Here is a 26186-nt window from a genome sequence, read left to right as displayed (position 1 = left end):
CGGATAAAAATTAAATTTCAAAAATAAAAGCAAAAAGGTCACATAGTTAATACCAGATAAAAGGTTCCTATCATTTTAACTAATTGGAAATATCATATATTATCAACCTTGCAACAGCAGTGCAAGTTGCTTGCCGACGAGCCGCGTGTTGGCGGCGGCCCGCAGGTAGTTTGGCATCGACGCACCGCCCTCCCAGTCCACGCAGATCACGTTGCATTCCTCCTGAAATTGAGAAGGTGCATGAACGACATGAACATGTGAGACTTTGTGCAGACACTGGTTTGCTCCACTATGAACACATAAAATATATTCGTAACCTATCAAGTAAAGTAATAAATGAGAAAACATCCACATTCCTTAGTCATGCTTTCTGTTTCTTAAACACGACAGAGAAACAACAATATTACAATGCAAGTGATCCTAATTGTTACTTTCTTCCAAGTATTATTGGATGTAAATTGTAAATGGTTGTTATTTAAACTATGATTAATTGTCTTTACTTTCAATACAGATCGTCCATCGCGTGAGCTGTCACGTGGAACTAACATTTTCTTACGCAATCACGTGAATGAGCGTGAACTCAGCTGATGGTTAGTGAATACCAGGGATGCTGTTACATGAATATTGAATAGTGTCATATTTAGGTAATGTAACACTGAAGTTTTAAGTTAAAACTTCGACGTGTTATATTATGAAGCCTCTCCACTCTAGCTAATGGGTCATGAGTCATGATGGACAAATATTAGCAGTTGCAAACGTATAGAGAGGAATACTGAATACATCTACGATTGTCTATGAAGATCGACGTCGATGTGCGGCCTGCGGGCCTGCTATAGACAGCTATTGGCAATTATGTTGGTAAAAACAATAAGGTTTTCATGGCCCTACGTGAAGAGGGCTCTTGGAACTTCGTTTACGAGTACATGTCGCGTAACATGTACTCTATGTCAAATCCCAAACATTTTTGTTCTCTAACTTCTTCGACGTTTTGGATTAACGCTGGCAATTTATCAAAGGCCTGCTGTGCTAAAGTTGTTCAACATACCACAGCCATTAACGCCGACCTCATCTCGTAGACCCAGACGTTGTCGCAGTTGGAGCCGAAGCCGTGGACGATGATGCGCGTGGGGCGGGCCACGTCGAACGCGCGCGCCGCCCAGCCCCACGCCGCCGACATGTTCGACGCTGGCACCGCGATTAGGGGTTGGTCGCTCCTGGAAGGTTAGCGTTAGTGGTAAGTCCAGAGTACTCAATTCATAACGCTGGGGTGGTTGCTCATACAAATCACAAAAAAAAAACTGTTTCTGCAGCGCTGCTAATTTCACAGTGAACTGTATACGTGTTCCTTGTTGAAAGTAGCAGCTCTGAAAGAGCACTTTTATGTGATTTGTATTAGGCAAGCGCCCAAGCGTCACAAGTTTCCCCATACAAAAGTGAAAAAAAATTGGTCTTTAAGCGCCGCCACTTTCTACTCATGCACGCCCTAAAGTATTATCACCTAATTTTGTTACACCCTACATAATAATATTAATCATTGCATAATATGGCCATTAAATTAAGGACACTCCTATAGAAATTAATGACAATGTTAGTTATGACTTTATGAGTCCTATGAACGTGGGCTATGATTCATGATTGGCTAATACAAACGTGAATGCCCTACACATCTGCGCTATCGTGGAAGAGTTCTTTCGTTGTCTAGCATGGCATGGCATGTACCTAATAGTAACATATAGGGCGAAAAAGACAAAGGGCCTTGTCGCATTGTCGATTTGCAATTATTCGCGCCGTATCAGTCAGCTCATCAGACCGCTTACGCCCACAATAGACATTTAAACTACTCTGTCTACTCTGCCGCTTATTTTCTAATGGTCGCCGTGATTCATTACATATTTTGCTAAAGTAATAGCTGGATGTTGCAAATGGGTATTTTACTAATTTATTTCTCCTTCGACTGAGTGCTCAATGTATTTGACCTACGGTTGACTCAAATTTTTACTAACAAACAAGTGTGACTTCATAACAAGAGTCATCCGCTGTTAAGGAATAAAATTACTTTGTTATCCTGTAGTGGGCAGCACATTACAATAAACAATAACGAAATTGTAATGATATACGTGATCTTGTATCGCGATAATTAAATATAAGTTAATCAACTAGCTATAACTCATAAATATAATGTAACGTACCTAGGTATATGTATACCTATATAAATTTGCTTAAAAGAGGTTTTAGACTTTTTCTACTTAGAACAATGGTAAGTTAGGTAGGTTAACCTAACCTAACCTAACCTTACTTGCTATTGTTCCAAGTTAGGTATGGTACATAGGTCGCAACCACGGTCGCAACAGAGGTTGCATCGAGCAAAGTCGTGCTCGGCAACGCAAGATAAAAGATTTAAGTTATATTTATAACTTGAATATATAGTTTTATATATATTTAAGCTATAGCTATAGTTAATATATAGTTATAGGTACTGATTCCCGAATCCCGCAGATATTCATTCAATCATTCAATTTAATTGATATTTGCTCATGTTATACCTACGAGAAAGTGCCTATAAAGTGTAAAGAAAGCCATGGCTTTATATGTCGGTAGAATTCGTGACTCGTGGTAGATTACAAGTGATGCAGTCTGTTCATAGTTATTTTACCTTTAATAAGACTTTATGCCATCGAGTTAGGAACCATATTTACCTATTTACGGTGGAGTATAGTAGAAAGTGAGTGCCGACGTCCTGGGGCGGGCTGGGCAGCGTCTCCAGGTAGGCGAAAGGCCCGGCATCCTCAAAGCACCCGAATTCGCCATAACACACGCTGCCCTGTGATCTCTTGGTCCTGAAAAGTGAAACAGTAAAATAACGTTTTCTTTTATGAAATAAGGGGGCAAACGAGCAAACGGGTCACCTGATGGAAAGCAACTTCCGTCGCACATGGACACTCGCAGCATCAGAAGAGCTGCAGGTGCGTTGCCGGCCTTTTAAGAGCGACTAGAGTAATAGGGGAGGGTACGGAAGGGAATAGGGGAGGGTAGGGAAGGGAAAAGGGTAGTTGATTGGGCCTCCGGTAAACTCACTCACTTGGCGAAACACAGCGCAAGTGCTGTTCACGCCGGTTTTCTGTGAGCGCGTGGTATTTCTCCGGTCGAGCCGGCCCATTCGTGCCGAAGCATGGCTCTCCAACGTTAACGTTAGTACCTACGCACGTAAGTTTCATCAGTCTGCTGTCAGTCCAAGACTGAGAGTGTAACCGAAGTTTTCATCCGTGATTATGGCATCAGTCTCAGCCGGACCACTGATGGACTGAACTGACGCCAGATTCAGCGTGTAACCTGACTTAAGTCATGCTCTGTAAAAGATTCCCGTATGAAAAATGTTTAGACTTTAGAGAAAGGATAAGGAACCTAAATAGATATCGACTCTTTCTAGTCCTAGTGACTCTACCAATAGTAGTAAATGAAATAAGTAATCGTATTCTCTTATATTCTACCTAGGGGTTTTCTCTGATGTGATGTGATGATTTTTTTATGTGCAAGAAAGGGATTATTATGCCTGTCCACCATTATCGTGGTGGACAGGCATAATACCTAGGCATTAAATTAAATTAATATTAGACGACTTCGTCTATCTATATTCGTCTATTAATTGATCTTTGTGAAGTAATTGTTTATTTCACAAAGATATTTAGGCGAAGTCAGGGAAAGTAGACAAAGTTACAACAGACAACTTACAAATGAAAGAGAAAGGGACAAGAAATAAAGTCAAATATTGGATAGGTATCAGAGATCGTTGATCCAATCTAGTATCCAATCTCCTTTTCCTTTTCAACCGACTTAAAAAATGAGGCGGTTATAATTTCACTTGTGTCTGTATCTCATTTCCATTTAATAAAATTACAGCTTATGAAGTCAGAGACAGTTCCGATCTACTTTTTAACATTATTGCCAAATTATTAGGTCTAGAATTATTTTAATGGATAGGTAATAAGTCAACTTGCATTCAATAATATCTACAGCGAAACGAGCAGTTACCATGTTACCATGTATGTACTTAATAATATTATTATATTAGCCATTAGGCAAGTGCCGTGTCGTATTTAGTATAGCGACGCGTTATGTCAAATATCATAATATATTTTTGATTAAATTTCGCTTTCAAAACTAAAGAATTTGCGTGTCTGCGACTGTATTTTTTAAGATATTTGATAGATACAATAATAACCATGGTCTACTTTTAAATAAAGAGATCTAGATTAATAACATTGAAGCTCAGTACTTCTCTCGTAAGCTCAAGCGAGGTTTTTTCTAGTTCTATGTAGAGGCCGGGTACAACACGTTATCAGATCGCCTTATACAGAAACGTGTTTTGAAACGCTGGTATTGAGTCTGTCAACTTCCTATGTTTGATAAGGCAAAAAGAAAGATTTGCGAGGCGAGCGGCAAAACTCGAGTTGAACGAACACAAACAAAATCCTGATGACCGACCGCGACATTGAGGATTACGTTGAACTTACTGAAAAATGGTCTGAGAGAATAACAGGAACAATTTGCAGCAACTTTTTCGGAACGTTACTGGTTATGACACTTATTTATTTTCTAAAGGTTGTTTTTTTACACAATAAAAGTTTCTGATAACTCTACATAACCTAGAGTTGCTATATTTTACAATTTCCAGCATTTTTCTGTAAAATAATAAATAAATAACTCATTAAATATACCACCAATACGGTACCGACAGCAAATATTTTAATACTGTAGGTATAAATGAGGCTATCATACCACAAGGCGAAACAATCGAAAAACGATACCAACTTCCGGAATTACCGTGCCCATCGCTGTTATTATTTTGTATTCGTTTTTAAAAAACCTTCGAAAAAATCCAATGTAATAAATGAGCATTATAATATCACTGGGACGAGCATAATAGCGATCATTAAGTATAATAACAGGGTATAATTCGTCAATTACACGCTAGCGAGGTCAAATCTATTGTTAAAATATTGATTCACTATTGCTAACCTAAGAGCGGGCTGCCAAATTTTGCTGTGTTTTCTAATAAGTATTACGATCACGGAAGACGATTGACTTAAAGGAAATTGAGATTTATTTAATCATTGTATATTAATAATCTAATATGATATTTGCCTAACGGAAAACTAAAACACGATTCACTTATTTTGACTCGATAGTTATATTTTTCGAAATATATTATTTTTTAAAAAATGAATCTTTCTGGGCTTTTCAACAAATATCTGTTACACTTATTAAGTTACTATTATTAAATAACTTGCACTACTACAATCACACATTTTATAAAAATAATAATGGCTAAAGGAAATATTTATTAGTATTTCATATTTAAGTAATCATCAAAAACAGTTTTGGGATGTACGCGGTACGACCTTTATTACTTTCGTGCTATAATGCGGGAACCGTTGTTACGTGATATTGTTCACTATTAACTGCAGCGCAAAGTACAATCCGCGCGGGCACGATTAATGGAATCATTATATCACGATTGGAGGATAGCGGGGTGTGTAGGCGGGGCTAGCGTTCTTTGATATTTTTAGCTTTACGACTGCGACTTGGTACTACTAATATATATTCTGTGCTACGACTAGGATTTACGACGTTTCCATTAATAAGACGATTCACTAGAGTGATTGTTCAATCGAATTACACAATTTATTTTCTCTGAATAATATAATCATTTTCATTTGTTTCATTTGTGTTCAGATGCAAAATGAAAAAAGGAAAATGAACCATATTATTATAACCCTGATAGTTGATGCCCGCAAACCTGTTGCGTAGAAATTCTGTTTGTGGTGTGTGCTGTCCTAGGAAAAAAAATATTTTTTCCTAGCACCTAAATTTCATCAAAATTGCCTGAAGAGGTATCAGATAGGTCGACAGTATAATATTAGTATAAATTCGAAATTATTAAATAATATTTATTATTTAATAATATACTTTTGCCCAATCTTGTTCTTGACTATATTATCTATGTGCCCACTGTCCATCAAAATCAACCCAGTAGTTTATCGGTTTCAAATTTCAACTTTAGTGTTTGTAACTAAAGATTCCTTTTTAAACGAGTATAGATTTCAATTAGTCAGTCTGTATCGGTGAATCGGCTAGACACAATGAACCCAATTTAGACAAATGCAATAGAAAGTGTTTACAATAAGTGAATCGACAGGGAAAGTGTTTATTGTAGTACAGCTGCGGTGCTTGTAGGGTTGCCAAAATTAGTACCTAGCCCGTTGCCGGGTAAACCGGAGTATACTTTAGGGTGTGTAGGTACGTGTTCATTGTAAAGAGTTCACTGTGAAAATAGCAGCGCTGAAAGACCAACATCTTTTTTTCACTTTTGTACGGCAGCGCCGCGCGGCGTCACGAGTTTCTCCATGCAAAAGTGAATTTTTTTGGTCTTTTAACGCTGCTACTTTCACAGTGAACTCTCTACAAGGAACACATACACACCCTAAAGTATTATCACTTAGTTTTGTTACACCTTGTATAATATTTACATATTTCTACAAAAGCCATCATTGTCCGTCTTTATCTGTCTGGCAATATATTTCTACAAAAGCCATCATTGTCCGTCTTTATCTGTCTGGCAACCCTAGGCACGGGCGCTGCGGGCCGTACCGTTATTTGCGTTTGTTCCTTCGCACTTTCCTTTCAATGCGATTCATTGGTTATAGATATGCCTTCCACACGACTAATTGCACCGAAATAATAGATTTACTAGATTATAAGCGCGAAAGTGTGCCTGTCTGTCTGCTACCTCTTCACGGCCTGATCGCTGAACTAATTTTCTTACGCAGGATACTCTTCATCCCGGAAACATGTACGGTCGCCAGTCACAACTCATATTTTAAATTAAATATAGATAACAGAAATATAACTTCCGACAGTGATGTTGCGACTGCTTTTGAGAAATTTTTCGCTGACATTCCAGTTTCAATTACAAGTAACCTAAAGGACTCTCCTGATGATGCTATATTGTTATTTAAAGAAAATGTAAATGAATGTGATATCGACTTTAGATTTAAAGAAGTAGGTCCTGAAGACATTATAAAAACTTTTAATTTACTAAATATTAAGAAAACTACTGACTTGTGGGGCCTATCAATGAAAGTTATTAAATCTATAATCGATGTTATCGCGCCCTACTTAGCGACTATATATTTTAATGATTGTATAAAAAGTGGCGTATTTCCTAATGTAATGAAACACAGTAAAGTTTTACCTCTTTTTAAATCTGGTAGTAAGTTGGACCCGTCTAATTTCCGACCTATATCTATTTTACCGACAATGAGTAAAATTTATGAAAAGATAATACTGAATCAATTACTAACGCACTTTAATATAAATAATATTTTACATAATAAACAATTTGGATTTACAAAGGGACGGTCTACTACAGACGCAGGCGTTGAATTGATCAGTAGTATTTTTAATGCCTGGGAGACGTCGCAGGATGCTCTAGGAGTTTTTTGCGATCTCTCAAAGGCCTTTGATTGCGTGCAACACAAAACATTGGTCAGGAAACTCTATCACTATGGCATAAAAGGCACAGCACTCGCCCTCCTAAAATCGTACTTGTCAAATAGAACTCAGAGAGTTGAGATAAATGGTAAAAAATTTGCTGGTGCAAAAATTGAAAAGGGGGTTCCATAGGGGTCTATATTAGGACCCTTTCTGTTTCTTATTTATATAAATGACCTGCCATTCTTAATTAAAGATAAACATGGGATAGTATTATTTGCTGATGATACAGCTCTTACATTCAATATCAAACGGCTTAATGCGTGTTATGACGAAGTAAGTAATCCTCTCTCAAAGATTGTACATTGGTTTAGCGTTAATAATCTTTTATTTAATAGTAAAAAAAACAAAATGTATTAAATTCAAATTGCCCAATGTAAGGCAAACGGAAACCAATGTGCTTTTAAATGGTGATGTTATGGAGCTAGTGGATACAGCTGTATTTTTAGGTATTACACTAGACTCCAAGCTTCAGTGGGGCCCTCATATTGCTGGGTTGGCCGACAGACTCAGTTCAGCAGCATATGCAGTAAATAAGATTAGACAATTTGCAGATGAAACAACAGCACGTCTAGTGTATCTTAGTTACTTTCAAAGTATTATGTCCTACGGCATTTTGCTGTGGGGCAATGCTGCAGATATAAATACAATTTTTGTGCCGCAGAAGCGAGCTGTGCGGGCAATCTACAAGTTGGCCCGTAATACTTCACTTAGAGAAAAATTTAAGGAAACTGGAATCTTAACTGTTGCTTCTCAATATGTCCTATCAAATGTATTATATGTTAAAAAGAATATATATCAATTCACGAAAAAATGTGATACCCATGGGAGAAATACTCGTAATAAACATAAGCTTGAAATTCCGGTGACTAGACTTACTAAAGTAAAAAATTCTTTTAAAGGTCAATGTATACGCCTTTATAATAAGATTCCAGAAATCGTTCAAAATCTTTCAATTAATAGATTTAAAAAATAGTAATAATAGAGTTTGAGTTTTGTGACTCTCCTTATTTTCTGCCATAGATACCAGTAACTTCGTGTAAAAAAAAAACAAACTGCCAACCTCGTCCTCCCCCTCTTGATCTCCCACTGTTTCATGGAAGTCCGGACGGCGGCGAGCAGCTCCGCATCGTGTAGCTCGTCCTCCGCTTCCTGCACCTCGCTCACCGGCCGCCCCCTCCCGCGCCACGATTCTAGCTCCGCATCTGGTGAACAAGGTAAGTTAAAAAAAATAAACTAAAAAAACACGCCTTTTTAATTATTATTTTTAAATACATATGTATGGTATTATCATAATATTACCTATAGTGTGTATTAGTAATTAGTATGTATTTAATGTAATAGGTAAGTACGGTTTATGTATAAAATGTATTTAAAATAAAAGTTATCAAACATTAATATTTATAAAACTTTTTATTACTTACATCATATTTTAACTAATACTGTTTTAGAATGCGCCATTTCTACATTCTCATTATCACCCTAAGGTTGGCTGGTAGAGAATGCCACTATAGGCATTAAGAGGATACACCAGGGGCGAGAGAAATTGAAAATAGGTATTTGAAAATGTATTGCTATCTCACCAATCTCAAGTCTCCCACCGCAGAGTGCGATAGAGACAACACGACAAAAGTTCTAATAAAAGACAGAAAATCTTCGATTCGTTGTCCGCTGATCCCTCCTCCAAAACTTAACCGATTTTAGTACTTTTTTCATTAAGAATTAAACCAAGGATTGAGCTGTGTTCCTATGTTTTAGTTTTTTTGTATATTCTAGCCAGTATGGTTTTCTGGGTGTTTGAACACAAGAGGAAAATCTGGCCATTTTTTTGGGTTTTTGAACGTTCATATCTTTTTTATTAACTAAATTATGAAGAAAAAGAAAACATAGGGACATTGTATTAGTGGCCATAGATATTCAGGAAAAAAATTATAACTCTACCGGCATTATCTAGGAAGGAAACAGGGGACAACGTTTGTATGGAAAAACGGCGGTGTGGACTCCTCTTAAGCCCGCCTATGTAAATATTTACATGAAGTATAATATAAGCCCGCCTATGTAAATATTTACATAAATAAATAAATAAATAATATATTATTGCATTGTCATTGGCTCTTAAAAGTTAATTCGTATGCAAAGTTTCAAATAAGTATTTTGGAGTTAAGTAAAAATCATGCTCAAAGATTCCGTTACATACGTATGTGTACATACAACCTGAGCTAATAAAAGCGTGTTATAAAATAACCTATGAATTTATTTATAAAACAGCACCATAAAGTTATTTTGATATCATAAATCATAATATCAGAGAAATGAATTAACCTTAACTTTGACCACAGAATTTGACAGATGACAGCTGGTCCGACAAGGCTTGAAATGAACGTAGGCGGGGGCGCTGCTGGTAAAGGAGATTATAGCTAAGAATATAAAAGTAGGTTGGTAGGTTTGGGATTTGCTAAATTAACACACATTCTTTACTTTGCAATTTGCAGTTATGAGTTATATGTTATAACGAATATAGCTACAGGTAAAAGCTTTGAGCTAATCACAAAGTTCAGGGGTACGATTCTAGTGCTTTCGAGTAAAGATCAATAACAATTTTATATTTCAATTTGTGTTTAACTTAATTTCAATAATTGGAATGTCTTTGCATTCTCGGATTTCAAACGTCTTCAATTTTATCCTGTGTTCTAAAAAGTTCGTACTTACTATCTGAAGATATTAAATTCGAATTGTGTGTTTTTGTAATGTGAACAAAATTTCTGTTAAACACGAGAATCGAGACCATGGCTATTAAATTTTATGGACGCTTTTTGTTCCCGTAATAGTTACATACGAACATTTTTTATCAATGCTATCGTGATGAGTGATGACTGTTATTACTTATTTTCAATGATTGAACCAAAGTCATTTTATCTCATCATTCATCACCTACATAGGCAAGCAGATTATTCATTATCGGCGAACAATGAATCCATACTAATATACAGTACTTATTATAAATGCGAAAGTGTGTCCGTCTGTCTGTTTGTATATCTGCCTGTTAGTTACCTCTTTACGCCCAAATCGCTGAACCGATTTTGCGGAAATTTGTTATGGAGATATAAAACTTGGAGTCCCATGAAAGGACATAAGATACTTTTTATTTCGGAAAAATATACGGTTCCCGCGCGATAAATGAATTTAGGCGCAACGGATTTGCGGGCGTCATCTAGTATTAAGTACTATTATAAACTTTAGTTTCCAAGAAATCTTTTGTCACAGTTAAGACGATGTTATAGCAATTAGCAGTGACGGGACATTTGGCTCATTCCAATCAGACACGGCCACGACCATGAAGTATAAAATGTGCGTGGAAACTGTTAAGTGCTAGTTAAATACATCGCTTAAATAAATACCTGCTATAGAGCATTTAAACATAACATAGTATTATACAGAGATTGACTAAAAGTTTGACAGATAAACTTTTTAAGCTTTTTTATCTGTTGAAGTTGCAATCGCACGAAGATCGAAAGAAAGAATTGAGGAGGAATTTTCGCAAACAGCGCTACATGGCTGCCTACCTACTGGCATGTTTTAATATCATGAGAAATATTTCAAGCATTGCTTTTGCTACAAAACAAAGATCACTTCATCTAAATTCTATGCGAGGAAAGCCACTCGAATAAGCCCAGGAGGACAGTGGGTGACATGAATAGTATTGTACGTCTGCGTCTGCGACTGTCGACTCTCGCGACTTTTTGTGCGGCGGCCTTGTGCGCAGTACGTATGCAGGGCACAATCACATCACTAGAATAGAAAGCTGTATGGGTGTTTGTTTTACTAAGGGGCCATCTATGTTTCTCGTTAAAGGGGGAGCAAACGCTAGAATTGTGTAGCAAAGAGACCTAAATTTTATAATATTTACGCCCATGAGCCCATGACACGATCTTGATAAGTTTAAATTACTTTAAATCGTTTAATACGAAAAGTTATATTTAACAAAGTTAATAACAAGAATTTATGCTATTTATTCCCATTTTAAGGTCAAGTATCTCTTAAGACAAATCCTATTCAACTAATATTTATGTATCACCTTAGTCCTGGGGAACAAAGCTAAAAGCCCTATATGGTTGTTAGAGTTATAAGTTATTTGAGAACGTCGATTTACTTTAGGGACGGTAGGTTCTGCCGTACCGTACCGTGAAGCACCATGGGGTTTTGTTGGGTACTATACTGAGAAGCCCTGCATACGGCATACCCCAGCCGATTGTCCTAATACGCAGGTGATGCGTTATTCGTAAAGAAAAAAGGGGCGGTTGGTGAAAACTTGTTACAATAAATTACTTTCTTTAATTTCTGAGGCAATAATAAAGGTTCAAGTCCTAAGTAAATCTTAGAACAAGTGATATCTAGTTAGAAATAATTACATTCATTAGCGGAAATCACAAATATTTTATCTACCATCTTAGCTACTTCATTGCTGTAAAAAAAAAAAAATATATATAATATATATATGATACTATGTAGTAATTTTATCTTAACTTACTGAAATTTTAAAACTAAACTATTATGTCTTGAGCATAAGATAAAACCTTGACATCAACTTGGCCTCACGTTCAAAACTTACAATCGTGATAAATACTTTTAACAATGTTTTTATAGTATTATAAAAGCGTAAGCGTACCCTACCTATCTGTCTGTCTGTTGTAAAAATGTCATGAATGAAAATATTATGTCTGTTTGTCATTATTAATTGAAGACCCTTCCATAAATTAATAACTAATCTTATGGTTTATAATTTATACTCAGTCCTAAACAACAACACGTAGTTAGTTATAATTAAGTATAGCAAGCTACACCATGACCATATTAATTTAAGACTTTTCTAAAACATGCATTGGTTTAAATAGTAGATAATTACTGCAGCATAATATAATACTACAATTCACAATACAATAAAACAAATGCATATTGCTATTGTTTATTGTCTAACGTTGTGGTACATTGTCCTTGTAAGACAATATTAGGTATGTGTTTGTCTGGAGATTTTATTTAGATGGTAATAATTTAACATAAGTGTCGCATTCATAGTTTTTCTATTTTGTTTTTTTGTCTTGAAATATCTTGGATTAATGAATTATCGCAGGTATAATATCAAGTCAAAGCCTATGAAGCATTTGGGATAATTTCCATACGCAGTCGAGACATTTTTCAGAGTTTACCCTCTGCGTTCAGTCTTCTTTGGTTTGGCACTTAGGTGTTAACTGTTGTATGTTATGTAATGTGCTAGTGCTAACATAATAGTTGTGGTAGAAGCCTGTGTAGTCCAGTGGTTTAGAGCCCACACACTTGGGCTCTATAAAATTAAGAGTAATTAATTTATTTTACCAATTATATTTCAATACCAGCTACGCAGAGGCGTAACTGGTATTGATTTAATGAAACTGGCCACAGTCACCAAAACCGGTGTGGGGGGCATTATTATTGTGGTGGTAGCTAGAATTAGCGCCATATTCCTGTATCGCGCTATTGAAGTTCTCTAACTTATGCGTCGGTATTATACATATACGACAGCTGAAATCAATCACGTGGGCTTCGGCCTGATCGGGCAATAAGGGCATATCACCTTTCTCGGTCGGAAGATTCCTTTGGGGCGGCCACACATACATCCCACATTGTTATAATGGTAGTTGAACTTACACTTAGCGGCGACAACAGAGGCGAGTGCCAGCAGACAGGCGAGAGACCGCCACATGTGCGGCGCCATCCATGCGCCCCGGCATCAACAACCTGCAAATAAACACAATATAAAACGCTTAAAAATGCAACTGAATCCTTAAATTGTGATAGCTAAGACATTCTTGACTATAACAGAATTTAAACCAACTAAACTAGATCGAAATCGGTTTAACCGTCCGGCAACTTGCCGTTTTTATATCGGAGTTCATTTACAAACAACAGATCGCAGTTATGGTAAAGTACTGTAATTTTTCACACATCTTCTATTAATAGTAGTTTGCATTAGTCATTGCTATAAGTATTTTACACGCCTCTACATAGAAGTCATAAAACTCAAGCCTAATGAATTCATTATGTATTATATGTAATTAGATTTATAAATAGTAGCACTCCTTACACATAGGTTTATAATAAGATCTAAAGGCATTGTACGCTACAGGTCATGGTGTTCATTTGTCCTCAAGTAAGCCATATATGCTTAAAGTAAATTTTATGTAGTTTAATTATGTAGCTTTTTCTATTGGTTTAGTAACAGTCCTACAACATTGATTATTTATTATAGAATTAACTCCGCCATTTTGTAAAATGTCTAGTTGAGGGGGTAGCTGTTTCAAACTCTCTCTCTCATCCAGTCAAAAGTCCAAATATCAACAATGTGGCCAAATTATGAATTATCACCAGATATTTATTAGACCGTTGTTCTGCATCCATGCTCCATGACAATTTTGGGTAACTTCAATTATGGTGGGCTAGAAACTTGTCAAATTAGTAGCCTCAAAGATGATTTATTAGCTAGCTATACCAGTTTCAAATACGTAAGGCTTCTTACAGACGACCGGTGTGTGTGCCGTTCGTCTGACAAACAGCTTATTAGCCAACTAAAAATTCTAAAGTCTAAGCTACATGAGGTCCTATAGTGAATGCATTGTATAGCTCGAGCAAAAGCATCCTTGTAGAAGTGTGGATCCGCTTAAATTGACTAAATCAGGTCAGACAACTAATACGTCAAAACTGTGCACTCTACATTAGAGAGTATAAGCCATATTAAGTATAATTTAGCTTCAGTGTGTGCTGTTCGTCTAACAAACTTATTAGCCAACTAAAGATTGTAAAGTCTAAGCTACTTGAGGTCCTATAATGAATGCATTGTATAGCTCGAGCAAAAGCATCCTTGTAGTCTGTAGAACTGTAGATCGGCTAAAAATTGACTATCAGGTCAGTAAGGTCCTTAGAACAGGAAAATAAGGTAAGGTAAACTTACGTTAAAACTGTGCGCTCTACTGTCTACATTAGAGAGTATAAGTTTTGTTACACGAGCCATAAGCATTACCATTTACCTAGTTCTATTAGATAATTTGAATATTTAACGAATTAAATACTTAAGTTCGATCGATGCTGAGAAATAAACATAAATAAAGATGTTAGTCCGGTATACATTTTAGAAATAAAATATCAGAGACATATTAAAGTAGGATGCGGATATAAAGTAAGCGATAAGTATTCATTTAGCTCCAAAATTCTATTTTTCAATATTTTATTATGCTGATGCCGGTAGTATATTAAACTTCCTCTAAATCCAATAAAATTAAAATAAACAAAAAAATATTGTAAGGTGCACCAAATATATGTATACTTATAAGTCATATTTGTTTTACATTAAACAGTGCGTTTTTCGCGTAACTTTCTGCTGCGCACTGTAAAACTCTGGAACGAACTGTCACCAGCAGTATTTCCGGACCTATACGACCTGCAAACCTTCAAGAAAAGAGCGTATTCCCTCTTAAAAGGCCGGCAAGTGGCAACGTACCTACAGCTCTTCTGATGTTGCGAGTGTCCATGTGCGACGGTAGTTGCTTACCATCATGTGACCCGTATGCTCGTTTGCCCCCTTATTTAATAAAAAAAAAACAGTTTAATTTGTTAACAGCTTGCCTATTGTTTAATTTATTTCTATTTAAGTTTGATATTAATGGCGTGGCGTATAATATGTTTATTTATATAATGTATTAAAATCAATATCCTACAAATAATATGACGAAGCTGCCCTTGTAGGCCCTTTTTCGACTGCCCTATAATCTATATCATCGATTCTTTGTCTAGATCTGATTTAAAATAATCGATTAAAAGTAATAAAGGTTTGTCATATTATTAAAGCTTCAACCATCGTAATGTGTTTCATAATCTCGAGAGAAATTCTTTGATTACCATTTTAATGGCCGCAATAATATATACTACTCAACTTTAGCTCTGCTACATTGAATACCAATACATGGCCTATGAGTTACAGCTTAGCGCTTAATTAATAACTTAAATTAATTTTATTTTCAGAGGGTATATTATAGTAGTATAGGACTATATTATGTCCTATCAATTATACGTCTACCCCCAGTAGAAGCTTAGAAATGTTTGTCTATAAGAATATTCAAAACATCACCAAAATTTTTTTCGCTTCAAGCGCCGCTTTATAAAATACATAATATGACCCCTTCACTCGGTACTAATGTGTAACTTTAAACACCATCAATTAGAGCAGGCTACCGTTACTTCCACTTTCAAGGGCCCGGCTTCCAATGTAGTCCTAGAATGCGGTCGGGGAAGCGTTTAACGTGTATGCCAACGTTTTTGCTGTTAGAGTTGTTAAATAAATTGTCGTCAGGAGGAATTACCTAGGTCTCAAGCTATACACACTGTAAAGTGTAAACTATCTGAGGACCTTATAACTTAGACTTTAGAATCTGGTTTTCAAATTCGTACGGCTAGTCATATCTGCTAAATCTTAGGCTGTAAATTTTTACCTAGCCCGCCGCTATTGAAATTTTCCAAAATTGTGAAAAAAATATGCTCTAATGAACTAACACTAAGCTTTAGGCTTTGATACAAATATGAGGTCCCGCCTCCGCGATTCTTTAACCCTAATCACTAATTGGTGTCAAGATAATATATGAATCAGAAACTTGTATTATGTGGGCGAGTGGCAAGTGCCCAACGGATTTAAAACTGGGACGAGCCGCTCTATCGTATGTCATCGCGGAAGCCAATTGGTAAATGTGATGGCGTAACAACTGACAACAAACTCTTTTTGTTACGCGTTAAATACAGGGAAGGCCTAGCCACTGCGACCGCCGACCGGTGGTTAATCATCCATAGAAGTTCCGCTATAACTTTATAGTCTATACTCTATAGACTATAGAGTTATAGACTATAGTATAGGTACTCTCTACACTTTAAATTATATTGAAGCCATACTTGTGAGTTGTGACGTGTTTAAGTTACTACGAGGAGTTTTTGCCCCCGATATCACACGGGAAAATTATAAATTTTCGGAATAAAAAGTTACCCACGTTGAAAAACCACAGTCTTAACTGCTACCATGTGAAATTGTGAATCTGTTCAGTACTTTTTATACGTACTAAACATTACAAGTTACAACACAAGGAGCTTTTGACTTTGCATATAGCTATCTAATATTATTGCAATATAAACTATGTAAAGACTAGAGAGTTACAAACTAACACATAAATATTGATACAACAAATGGTAAATAAATAAATGGATTGAAGTCAGTTTTACCTTTATGTAATAACTAATAATATCCTTGTAGGTTAAAAATTGAAAGTAACAAAACAAGCTGCGTTCGAAAGGAAAGAATTAGAATCGTAACTAGCGTGCAAGTGATGAGAGTTTGACCTTTCATGCAATTATTGATTTAAGATAATACTGTCGTAAATAAATTAATTACTGAATATTCATGCAAGCGACAAAAGTTCGTTTTTAAACTTTTTATCTTTAACTTGTAACATTAAGAGGAGTCCACACCGCTGTTTTTCCATACAAACGTTGTCCCCTGTTTCCTCCCTGGATAATGCCGGTAGAGTAATGATTTTTTTCCTAAATATCAATGACCTCTATCAGCATGTCCCTATGTTTTCTTTTTTTTCATAATTTTATTATTAAAAAAGATAAGAACGTCCGAAAACCCAAAAAAATGGCCAGATTTTCCTCTGTGTTCAAACACTCAGAAAACCAAACTGGCTAAAATATACAAAAAAGTAAAACATAGGAATACAGCTCAAGCCTTGTTTTAATTCTTAATGAAAAAAGTAGTTAAATCGGTTAAGTTTTGGAGAAGGAATCAGCGGACAACGAATCGAAGAGTTTCTGTTCTTTTATTAGAACTTTTGTTGTGTTGTCTCTATCGCGCTCTGCGGTAGGAGACTTGAGATTGGTGAGACAGCAATACATTTTCAAATACCTATTTTCAATTTATCTCGCCCCTGGTGTATCCTCCTAATGCTACGTGACAGTAAATTCAACTTGCTATGGAATGCTCAAAGTCGAATCTATAATGTTACATTAGACGCGAATGTTCGTCAGTCAGGTAGGCAGTGTTGTAAATTGTAATGTAATGCTCAAAGTTGAATCTATAATGTTACGTTACACGCTAATGCTTCCGGTGAGGAATGTTATGAAAAGAAAAATATTAAAACTTACGAGTTTGTTACGTATCGAGCTGTTTTGCTTTTAGTAATGATCATAAATCATAAATAATAATCTAAAATTATTAACACATAGTTACATACTATGTTACGAATTTATGTTTAACGGTATAAAAATAAGCAATAATCAGGAAAATAAATAGTTTACCTGTAGTTCCAAACAAAGATACTTCGCTGATGCATTAATGTAAGAAGAGCAGCCCTACTAGACAAGTGGCAAGCGATTATCGTAAACGCCAACAAAATGTATGCGATTTGACATAAGTCATCGCTTCGCTAGCGAATACTAATGTAAAATCCCATACATTTTGTTGGCGTTTACGATAATCGCTTGACACTTGTCTCTAGGCCCAGGCTGTTATATATAATGTATGTCTATGATCAGTGGTCATAGACTTACACTATGATAATACTTACTAGTCATTGACCAGTATGCTAAATTTAATAAATTAAAAAAATATAAAAGTGAAAACTCAATGTAGAGCAAAGAGTATGCAATATAATATGTGCAGAAGATCCACATACAGATCTAGAATCTAGATATACGAGTGACCGAAGTTAAGAATAGCTGGTATCAGCCTGCCTCATAAGAAGGAACGAAATGGAATGATGAAATGATGGAATAAGATAGATTAAGACCCTGAGACATAAACAACACGACTGTAGCAGGTTGATCTAGATTCCAAATATTAGAGCTAGTAAAAGAGCAAAACGTCCGTGATTTTCCGATCAATTTGACTATCGTTCAGCAAACATGTCGGTCGTAGCCACTGACCCTAACAGCTGGGCCTGTCACGCGTCGCCGATCCTGCACAATACAATCAATATCACACATAACGGATCTACTTTGAGTATAAAAAATACTATTTAGACGTACAGTGCACATGCTACAAGATTTGGCTTTGTTAACCGCAATTTAATATTATAATAAGAAAATTATTGATTGCCTTGATCTGGGGGCACGTGAGTGCCCCCGCCAAGATGAGCTTATAAGGTAACTACGAGTTATACTATTTAATATTGCCGAAGAAAGTGTGTTAGCGCAACTATAAAATATATTATGTACGGTTTCTTTGGAACTTTAAATTATGAAGCGGGTATACCTATAATTTTTGATAAACATTTGACCTATTTAATGAATTTGTACAGGGCAATAAGTCGTCAACTTTCACTGAGTAGTGTGAGTTCATCTCAAAGTGACCTCGAACAAAGAACTCAGTCATATTCGAAAGTTTGGAAATTAAACGATTTAAGGTCGATACCTCCATGCCACATAATACTTAAAGTAAAAGTAAGGACGACTTGCGCAATATGAATACTGATATGGGAAGAGAATTTAAAAGATGTTGTCGTGATGTCATACGAGTAGGTCCGCCTCGGTTCTCCAGAAAGGTATTCCGTATTATAGTATAATCTTAATGTGTGCAATTTACTTTAACATTTGATTGTTATAGGTAGATCTTTCAATATATTAATCTTATTAATTAATAAAATATATAAAACTGGTAGCTTTACATTGATTAATCATTACAATAATGGTTTTGCGAATAATTATCTGTAATTTACGTTGCGCCTAAATTTGTTTATCGTGCGAGGACCGTACATTTTACGGGGACAAAATTTATCCTTTCCCGGGACTCATCTAATAGGTAAGTATTAAGTATATAAAATTCTCTTGTCACGGTGTGTATAATTGAACTCCTCTGAAACGACTCGACCGATTTTCGTGAATCTTAGCGAGCGGCTAGGGTTGGGAATCGGACAACATCTACTTTTTATTATTGAAAATTTGTTGAAATAATAGTAAATTACTTATTACAACTCGAGACTGACGGCGACCAATTGTTTGCTGGTTAGCGATGGACGTTGCCATATACTTGTTTAGTACTTCAATAAAATAATATGGGTGAAATACTTTATATGGCAAAACAACGTTTGCAGGAACAGCTAGTATTAGTATAGACCAATTTGCAAAATCAATAACTACTGGCTGTTTGACCGAGCTTTGCTCGGTATTCGATAAAACACGAATAAAATGACATTTTCTAAAAATGATTCCTAGCTAGATCGATTTATCGCCCCTGAAACCCCCTATATACTAAATTTCATGAAAATCGTTGGAGCCGATTCCGAGATTCCAAATATATATTTATATATATATATATACAAGAATTGCTCGTTTAAATATATAAGATTGACATACTTGTTGAAGCAGTGAAACTAACATTCGATCACTTTATGCTATGTACCTAAGTGCTGCACTCCGGGCTAAAGTTAAATCATGTTTAAATGTCAGTACCTGGATGACCGAGCTTTGCTCGGTATAGCAAACATGCGCTAGCTGCAACAAAGGGTATGGAATGAATGTAGGCGTTGGTGACAAAATATAAATTTAATTTAGCCGAATAGCCAAGTCACAGAATTACTGGGTTAATATCAATATATTTTGAAAAATATATTGGTATTAACTGAAATAAAAGCTGCTAAATGATTTAACCCTGTTGCTACTGTAGTGCCACCCTAATTTAACGCATTTCAGCGGACACTTTTCACATACAGAGATAGTTCTCCTCCATCTATACTCCATACGTCGAACAAAAAATATTGTTTGCCAAATTTCATAACGCTAGGTCAATTGGAAGTGGCCTAGAGGTTTTCATTACCGGTCAGTGAGTGCGTGAGTGCCAAAATTAGCTATTTTTACAGGGATATATTTCAGAATCTACCGAACCTATATCTATGAAATTAAGTATACTGCCTTAATACTAGTATAAATAAATAAATAAAATAAAATATTTTTTTATTCAAAATGGGTATCATGATACACTTTTTGAAAGTCGAACGAAGAAACTACGTTGCCTACCACCGGTTCAGGAACTACCCCGCCGAGAAGAACCGGCGTAAGAAACTCGCACGGGGCCACTTTTACTAAAGAAATGGAAAATTACAATGTTATGTCTTACAGCTATGTAACAAAAATAAAAGAAAAACCTGCATGGTGCCACCCTATTCCCAAGGTGTGCTGTCCTCGATGAAATCATTGACTTTATAATACGCTTTAGCACACAAACGTTCTTTAACTGCTTTTTTAAAATTGTTTAAAGGTAGATTTTGAACATTTTCTGGGATTTTATTGTATAGGCGAATACATTGGTCTTTAAAGGATTTGCTTACTTTGGCTAGTCTGAACATTGGTATTGCTAACTTGTTCTTATTTCTAGTGTTTACATTATGATTATCACTTTTCTTTTTGAAAATATTTATGTTCTTTCTAACATATAAGAGATTTTCCAAAATGTATTGAGATGCGACGGTCAGAATTCTTATTTCTTTAAATTTTTCTCTTAGAGTTTCAAAAGATGACATTTTATATAATTTTATCTTTGCTCTCGCTGGTTAGTAGTTGGTATATGGTTAGTAGTAGTGATATAATGTTTAAAAGCATATCGATGCATATCTCGAGCGCTGGCCGCAAGGTAAAAGTGACTCCAATGACATCATCTAATTATGTAACACACACAATGTCTCACATTACAGTTCATCAAGGCCACTATCTAGGTAAAATCTAGCTTCATATTGACACATTTTCTGTATTTTAAATCTTACATAATATGCTGCTTGGAGCACTCAAGTCTTATGATTATATCAGGATGATGTAAAGATGAAAATAGTGCAGCTATTATTATAAGTGTCAATATTATAATTTATATATTTTTAAAATATATTTTCTTGAAAACGAAAGGAGAAATGTAAAATAAGTAATAGAAAAGAAACAAAGAAGAAAAAGCTTAACAATAATAATTAAAACGCCTGAGAAATTAAAACGAAAGCGGAAAATCGTGGAGCTGTGAAAATCGCGAAACAAAAACTTTCGTTGTGGATTTTGTGTAGAAAAAACTTATTAGCATTGAAACCAAACGGCAGACGGCGTGGAACTGTTACGTAAACCAACAAAAACGTTATAAAACTCGTCGTCATAATTATATGCACAAATAATAAAAATAACACTTTACTTTCTTTTCTTTCTTATTATTTTATGAAGCACAAGAAGTTTCAAAGCTGCTTAAAGTATCTGAAACAGAAGTCATAATTATTTTGCGATATGCTTGGTGTATAGTGATCACAAAATAATGTCAGTGCAGTAATATCATTATTTTCTATTCTATAGGCTACAACTATAATATACATTGCATCAATTATTATCTATAATTAATCAATTTTGTGAGCCCGTGGTATTTAACGGGCAATCGCTCGTTAAATACACGGGCTCACAGAAAACCGGCGTGAAACAGCGCTTGCGCTGTGTTTCGTCGAGTGAGTTTACAGGAGGCCCAATCCCCTACCCTATTCCCTTCCCTACTCTCTCCTACCCTATTACCCCATTCCCTCTTAAAAGGCTGGCAATGCACCTGCAGCTCTTCTGATGTTACATGTGTCCATGGGCGATGGAAGTTGCTTTCCATCAGGTGAACCGTTTGCTCGTTTGACCCCTCATTTTATATACTTATAAAAAATGACAACATTCTGAAGAAACATTAAGACCAAAACAATTTAATTAATGCAAAAAATATTTATAATTTTTTATGGTTAATTTTGTATTATGTTGTTAATATTAATCTGCTAGCAAATGTAAGTGAAAGCAAATTATAAGCCTGAGAACTGTTGAAACATGAGGTATGCATTTAATAAGACCATCAATAAGACCATCACGACTTACCTTTGTCACGAAATTATTTAAACCACTTAAAATTTGATCGTATTATTTTAATGCCTCGACAATTTGAAATAAAAAAAAATATATAAAAAAAATGTAAAAATAAACAGCAATACCGATATAAGTTAATTATTATTGAGTAATAAATATTTTAACTCACAAAATATAACTTGCGCATGTGAATAACATTTCACTTTCATAATGTTTTTATAACTTTTGCTTTTATTTAACATTTTTAGTAGTTTATAGTTTTACTCTCGTCAAGTAAAACTGTATATATCGGCTTAAACTTTACTTCAAGACTATCTTACAAAACGTACTTCAGCTACTTAAGTTATTACGTTTTGTTTTTTAATAGAATTTGACTAATATTTTAACAAGATTGATGAATGCAGCAATATGAGTCCAAACATGAAACCTCCACTTTGGGTTCATATGGAGCTCAGTTCTTATAGAATCCAGGTGATGCTGCAGCAGCAGCATGCAAAAATTTATTGGTTATCTATGTCTTACTAGTTGTCGCAATTCAAATGTCACGAACTAGAATGCAATAAAGCCCACCAAACGACTGCAAGTTGCTATTCACAAACCAGATGAACCGCGATTTTTCAGCACGGAGCACGCTGATGATGATGAACTATAGCTAAGAACACTCTCAATTAAATCAGCTTTCAAACAAAAAAAACTAAATCAAAATCGGTCCACCCGTTTGGATGCTACGATGCCACAGCCAGACAGACAGACAGACAGACCGACCGACAGACACGTCAAACTTATAACACCCCTCTTTTTTGTCGGGGGTTAAAAAAGGATCAAAACGTTTTATTCCAATTACCCCGGTATTGCTAGAGTCAATTTATTTTATCACTTTTGGCCATCAGATTCTCGTAGACCACATCATTTTTTGGGAGTCCATCAAAACTGAACACACAACACTCCTTAAAAGGGTTCCGCTACCAAAAAAGTTTGAGAACCGTTGATCTAGCGTATTAACAATGTCAAAGATAACGCGGTAATCGCGGTAACGCGGAACTCCACCTATTGTCGTTTGTTGTGCAATTTGACGCCTTGCTGGGCATAAACAGAGCGTTATGAGTGCAACACACGGTTACAAATTACAATGAATCTACGATTCATACAAAATGTATTACGAGATTCCGGAAATGATGCCAAACAATGGGTAGTTCATTAACAACAACAGAGTGAAAAAATAAGGAGTGCAGGCAACTGGCAATATAAGTATACGTGGGAGAGCCATGCTTCGGCACGAATGGGCCGGCTCGACCGGAGAAATACCACGTTCTCACAGAAAACCGGCGTGAAACAGCGCTTGCGCTGTGTTTCGCCGAGTGAGTGAGTTTACCGGAGGCCCAATTCCCTACCCTATTCCCTTCCCTTCCCTTCCCTACCCTCCCCTATTTCCTTCCCTTCCTTTCCCTACCCTCCCCTATTACCCTATTCCCTCTTAAAAGGCCGGCAACGCACCTGCAGCTCTTCTGATGCTGCGAGTGTCCATGGGCGACGGAAGTTGCTTTCCACCAGGTGACCCGTTTGCTCGTTTGCCCCCTTATTTCATAAAAAAAAAGTACATGTAAAGCTTGTTACATCTTAGTACCGAGATATGGTGATTCAATTATAAGTGTTATATCTCACTCTAGAGTCTAGATAAAACAGTGAACTTCGTATCACTTCCCTCCTACTATAAACCTTCCTTGGACTTCCACGAATATTTCAAGTCTAAAATTAGTCAAATTGGTTCAGCCGTTAGAATGTCAGGCAACAAGATACATTATAACATTTACTAGAGATCGCCTAATGGTCGAAATTCGACCTTACTTTCAACATTAGGACTATTACCTATATTTTGTAAAAAATATTGACTTCATCATAGTTTTTTTTCAATTCTTGTCTCTGGGACTCAGCTGATCTCAGACTGGCCGTTTAAGCACTGTCTAATAGTATCTAAAATTAAATAAAAAAAACAATAATCTATTTTCAATTTGTCAACTTGTTGTCAACAGACTTCAACCATAAATAAAAGAGTATAATTCGTATGTATAATAGGTTTGCCATTAAAAAAATCTGTCATTTTTCCTAGTAGTAGTGTCGTAGTGTGTGTAACGTTTTATTTTTTAAAAATATATATGATAAAAGCATAATTTTAAAATAATATTAGCTCGATGCACTCCTTTACCATATAAACTATAACTGTGCGAAATTTCATGCACCTACGTTTCCCCATTTTTCGTAAAAAGGGTTACAAAGTTTTTCTCTCACGTATTAATATATAGATAACTACAATATAAAACACACATGCTGACATTGGCAACTGCTTCCATACACAGTACACTTTCCTTACAACGAGGTGCTTAGTTATTCAACGTGTCATACATGAACATAATATAAGAAATTTCGCACATAATTTATATATACCATAAAACATAAACCTTCTGTTGCAGTTGCAACAAATTAATATATACCATAAAACATAAACCTTCTGTTGCAGTCGGGTGAAAAGTCCTTGATAGTGCAAACTGCAAGGCTACGGTTTGTGCTACGGTCGTAGGCTTGTAGCGGCGCATAAAAAAGTTAGCAGTACAAAAGACATCAACGCGCGCTGATTACAATAAAATCAATTATTTTTTACCTTTTTTGTAATAAAATTTTAAAATGTATCGAATTTCTTAATAAGAATGACTCATTTTAACAATAAGAAAAACAAATGAAAATATCACATTTACCTAATTTGAATTAGTCTTCTGTAAAATTATTTTTTTAAAGATACTTACCAAAATCAGTCAGATACAATTGGTACAGCCCAAGAGATTTTATGACAAGTACATACATACTATAATTAGAAAATACTTTTTCCCTAACCTATTACTTTTATAATAATAATAATTTATTAATTATTATTATTATCAGCCTACAGTGTCCCACTGCTGGGCAAAGGCCTCCCCTCTCTCTTTCCAAAGTTCACGATCCTGTGAAGTTGTTGGCCACTCTTTATCAAACGCATCTAGTTCGTCGCGCCACCTTTTCTTGGGTCGGCCTCTGTTACGCCGACCATTCGGTAGCCACTCCGAAACTAGACACGCCCACCTGTCCGGGTGCATACGGGAGACGTGCCCTGCCCAGCTCCACTTAAGGCTAGCTGCCTTTCTGCCTACGTCAACGAACTTCGTTTGGGAACGCAGGGTGGTATTCCGGACGCGGTCAATCCTTTTTATACCTAGAATGCTGCGTTCTATAGCTCGTTGGCAATCTCCGAGTCGGGACTTCTGTGAAGCTGTCAAAGACCAGGACTGGGCACCGTAGGTCAGAATAGGCAAGATACACATGTCCACGAGTTTACGTTTTAGGCATATTGGTAGGTCCCCTTTCATCAGATGTTTCATTGACCAAAAGCTTCTCCATGCCTTCTCAACACGTTGGTCTATTTCTTTGTCTTGCCTGTTATAAAAAGATAATAGTTGGCCTAGATAAACTTACTCGTCGACATAGTGTATCTCCTCCCCATCCACTTCGACTCTACGTTTCGTGCTATTTGACATGAGTTTGGTCTTTGTTCGATTCATTTGAAGTCCCGCCTCGAGGCTCGCCATGCTGAGGTCGTCTAGCATTGACTGTAGGGTTTGAGCTGAAGTGGCAAACAGAACTATGTCATCGGCGAAGCGAAGGTTTGTTAACCTTTTCTTGCCGAT

The 26186-nt window shown here is 36.0% G+C and overlaps 1 protein-coding gene across 1 annotated transcript in view; it reads right to left on the bottom strand.

The window, feature by feature from the left end:
- The window catches only part of LOC121731029, a 45381-nt gene that overhangs the window by 4867 nt on the left and 14328 nt on the right, over nt 1–26186 (bottom strand). Inside the window, exons 2-6 of the mRNA XM_042120332.1 lie at nt 13234–13323; nt 8615–8756; nt 2697–2837; nt 1046–1214; nt 108–222 (exon numbers count right to left, since the gene is read on the bottom strand). Coding sequence (XP_041976266.1) covers nt 108–222; nt 1046–1214; nt 2697–2837; nt 8615–8756; nt 13234–13300 — 634 coding nt within the window. The 5' untranslated portion in view covers nt 13301–13323. The remainder of the gene's footprint in view (nt 1–107; nt 223–1045; nt 1215–2696; nt 2838–8614; nt 8757–13233; nt 13324–26186) is intronic.

This window comes from Aricia agestis, chromosome 10 (assembly GCF_905147365.1).
Source record: "Aricia agestis chromosome 10, ilAriAges1.1, whole genome shotgun sequence".
Taxonomy (NCBI): Eukaryota; Metazoa; Arthropoda; class Insecta; order Lepidoptera; family Lycaenidae; genus Aricia; species Aricia agestis.
This window is presented reverse-complemented; position numbering and strand designations above follow the sequence as displayed.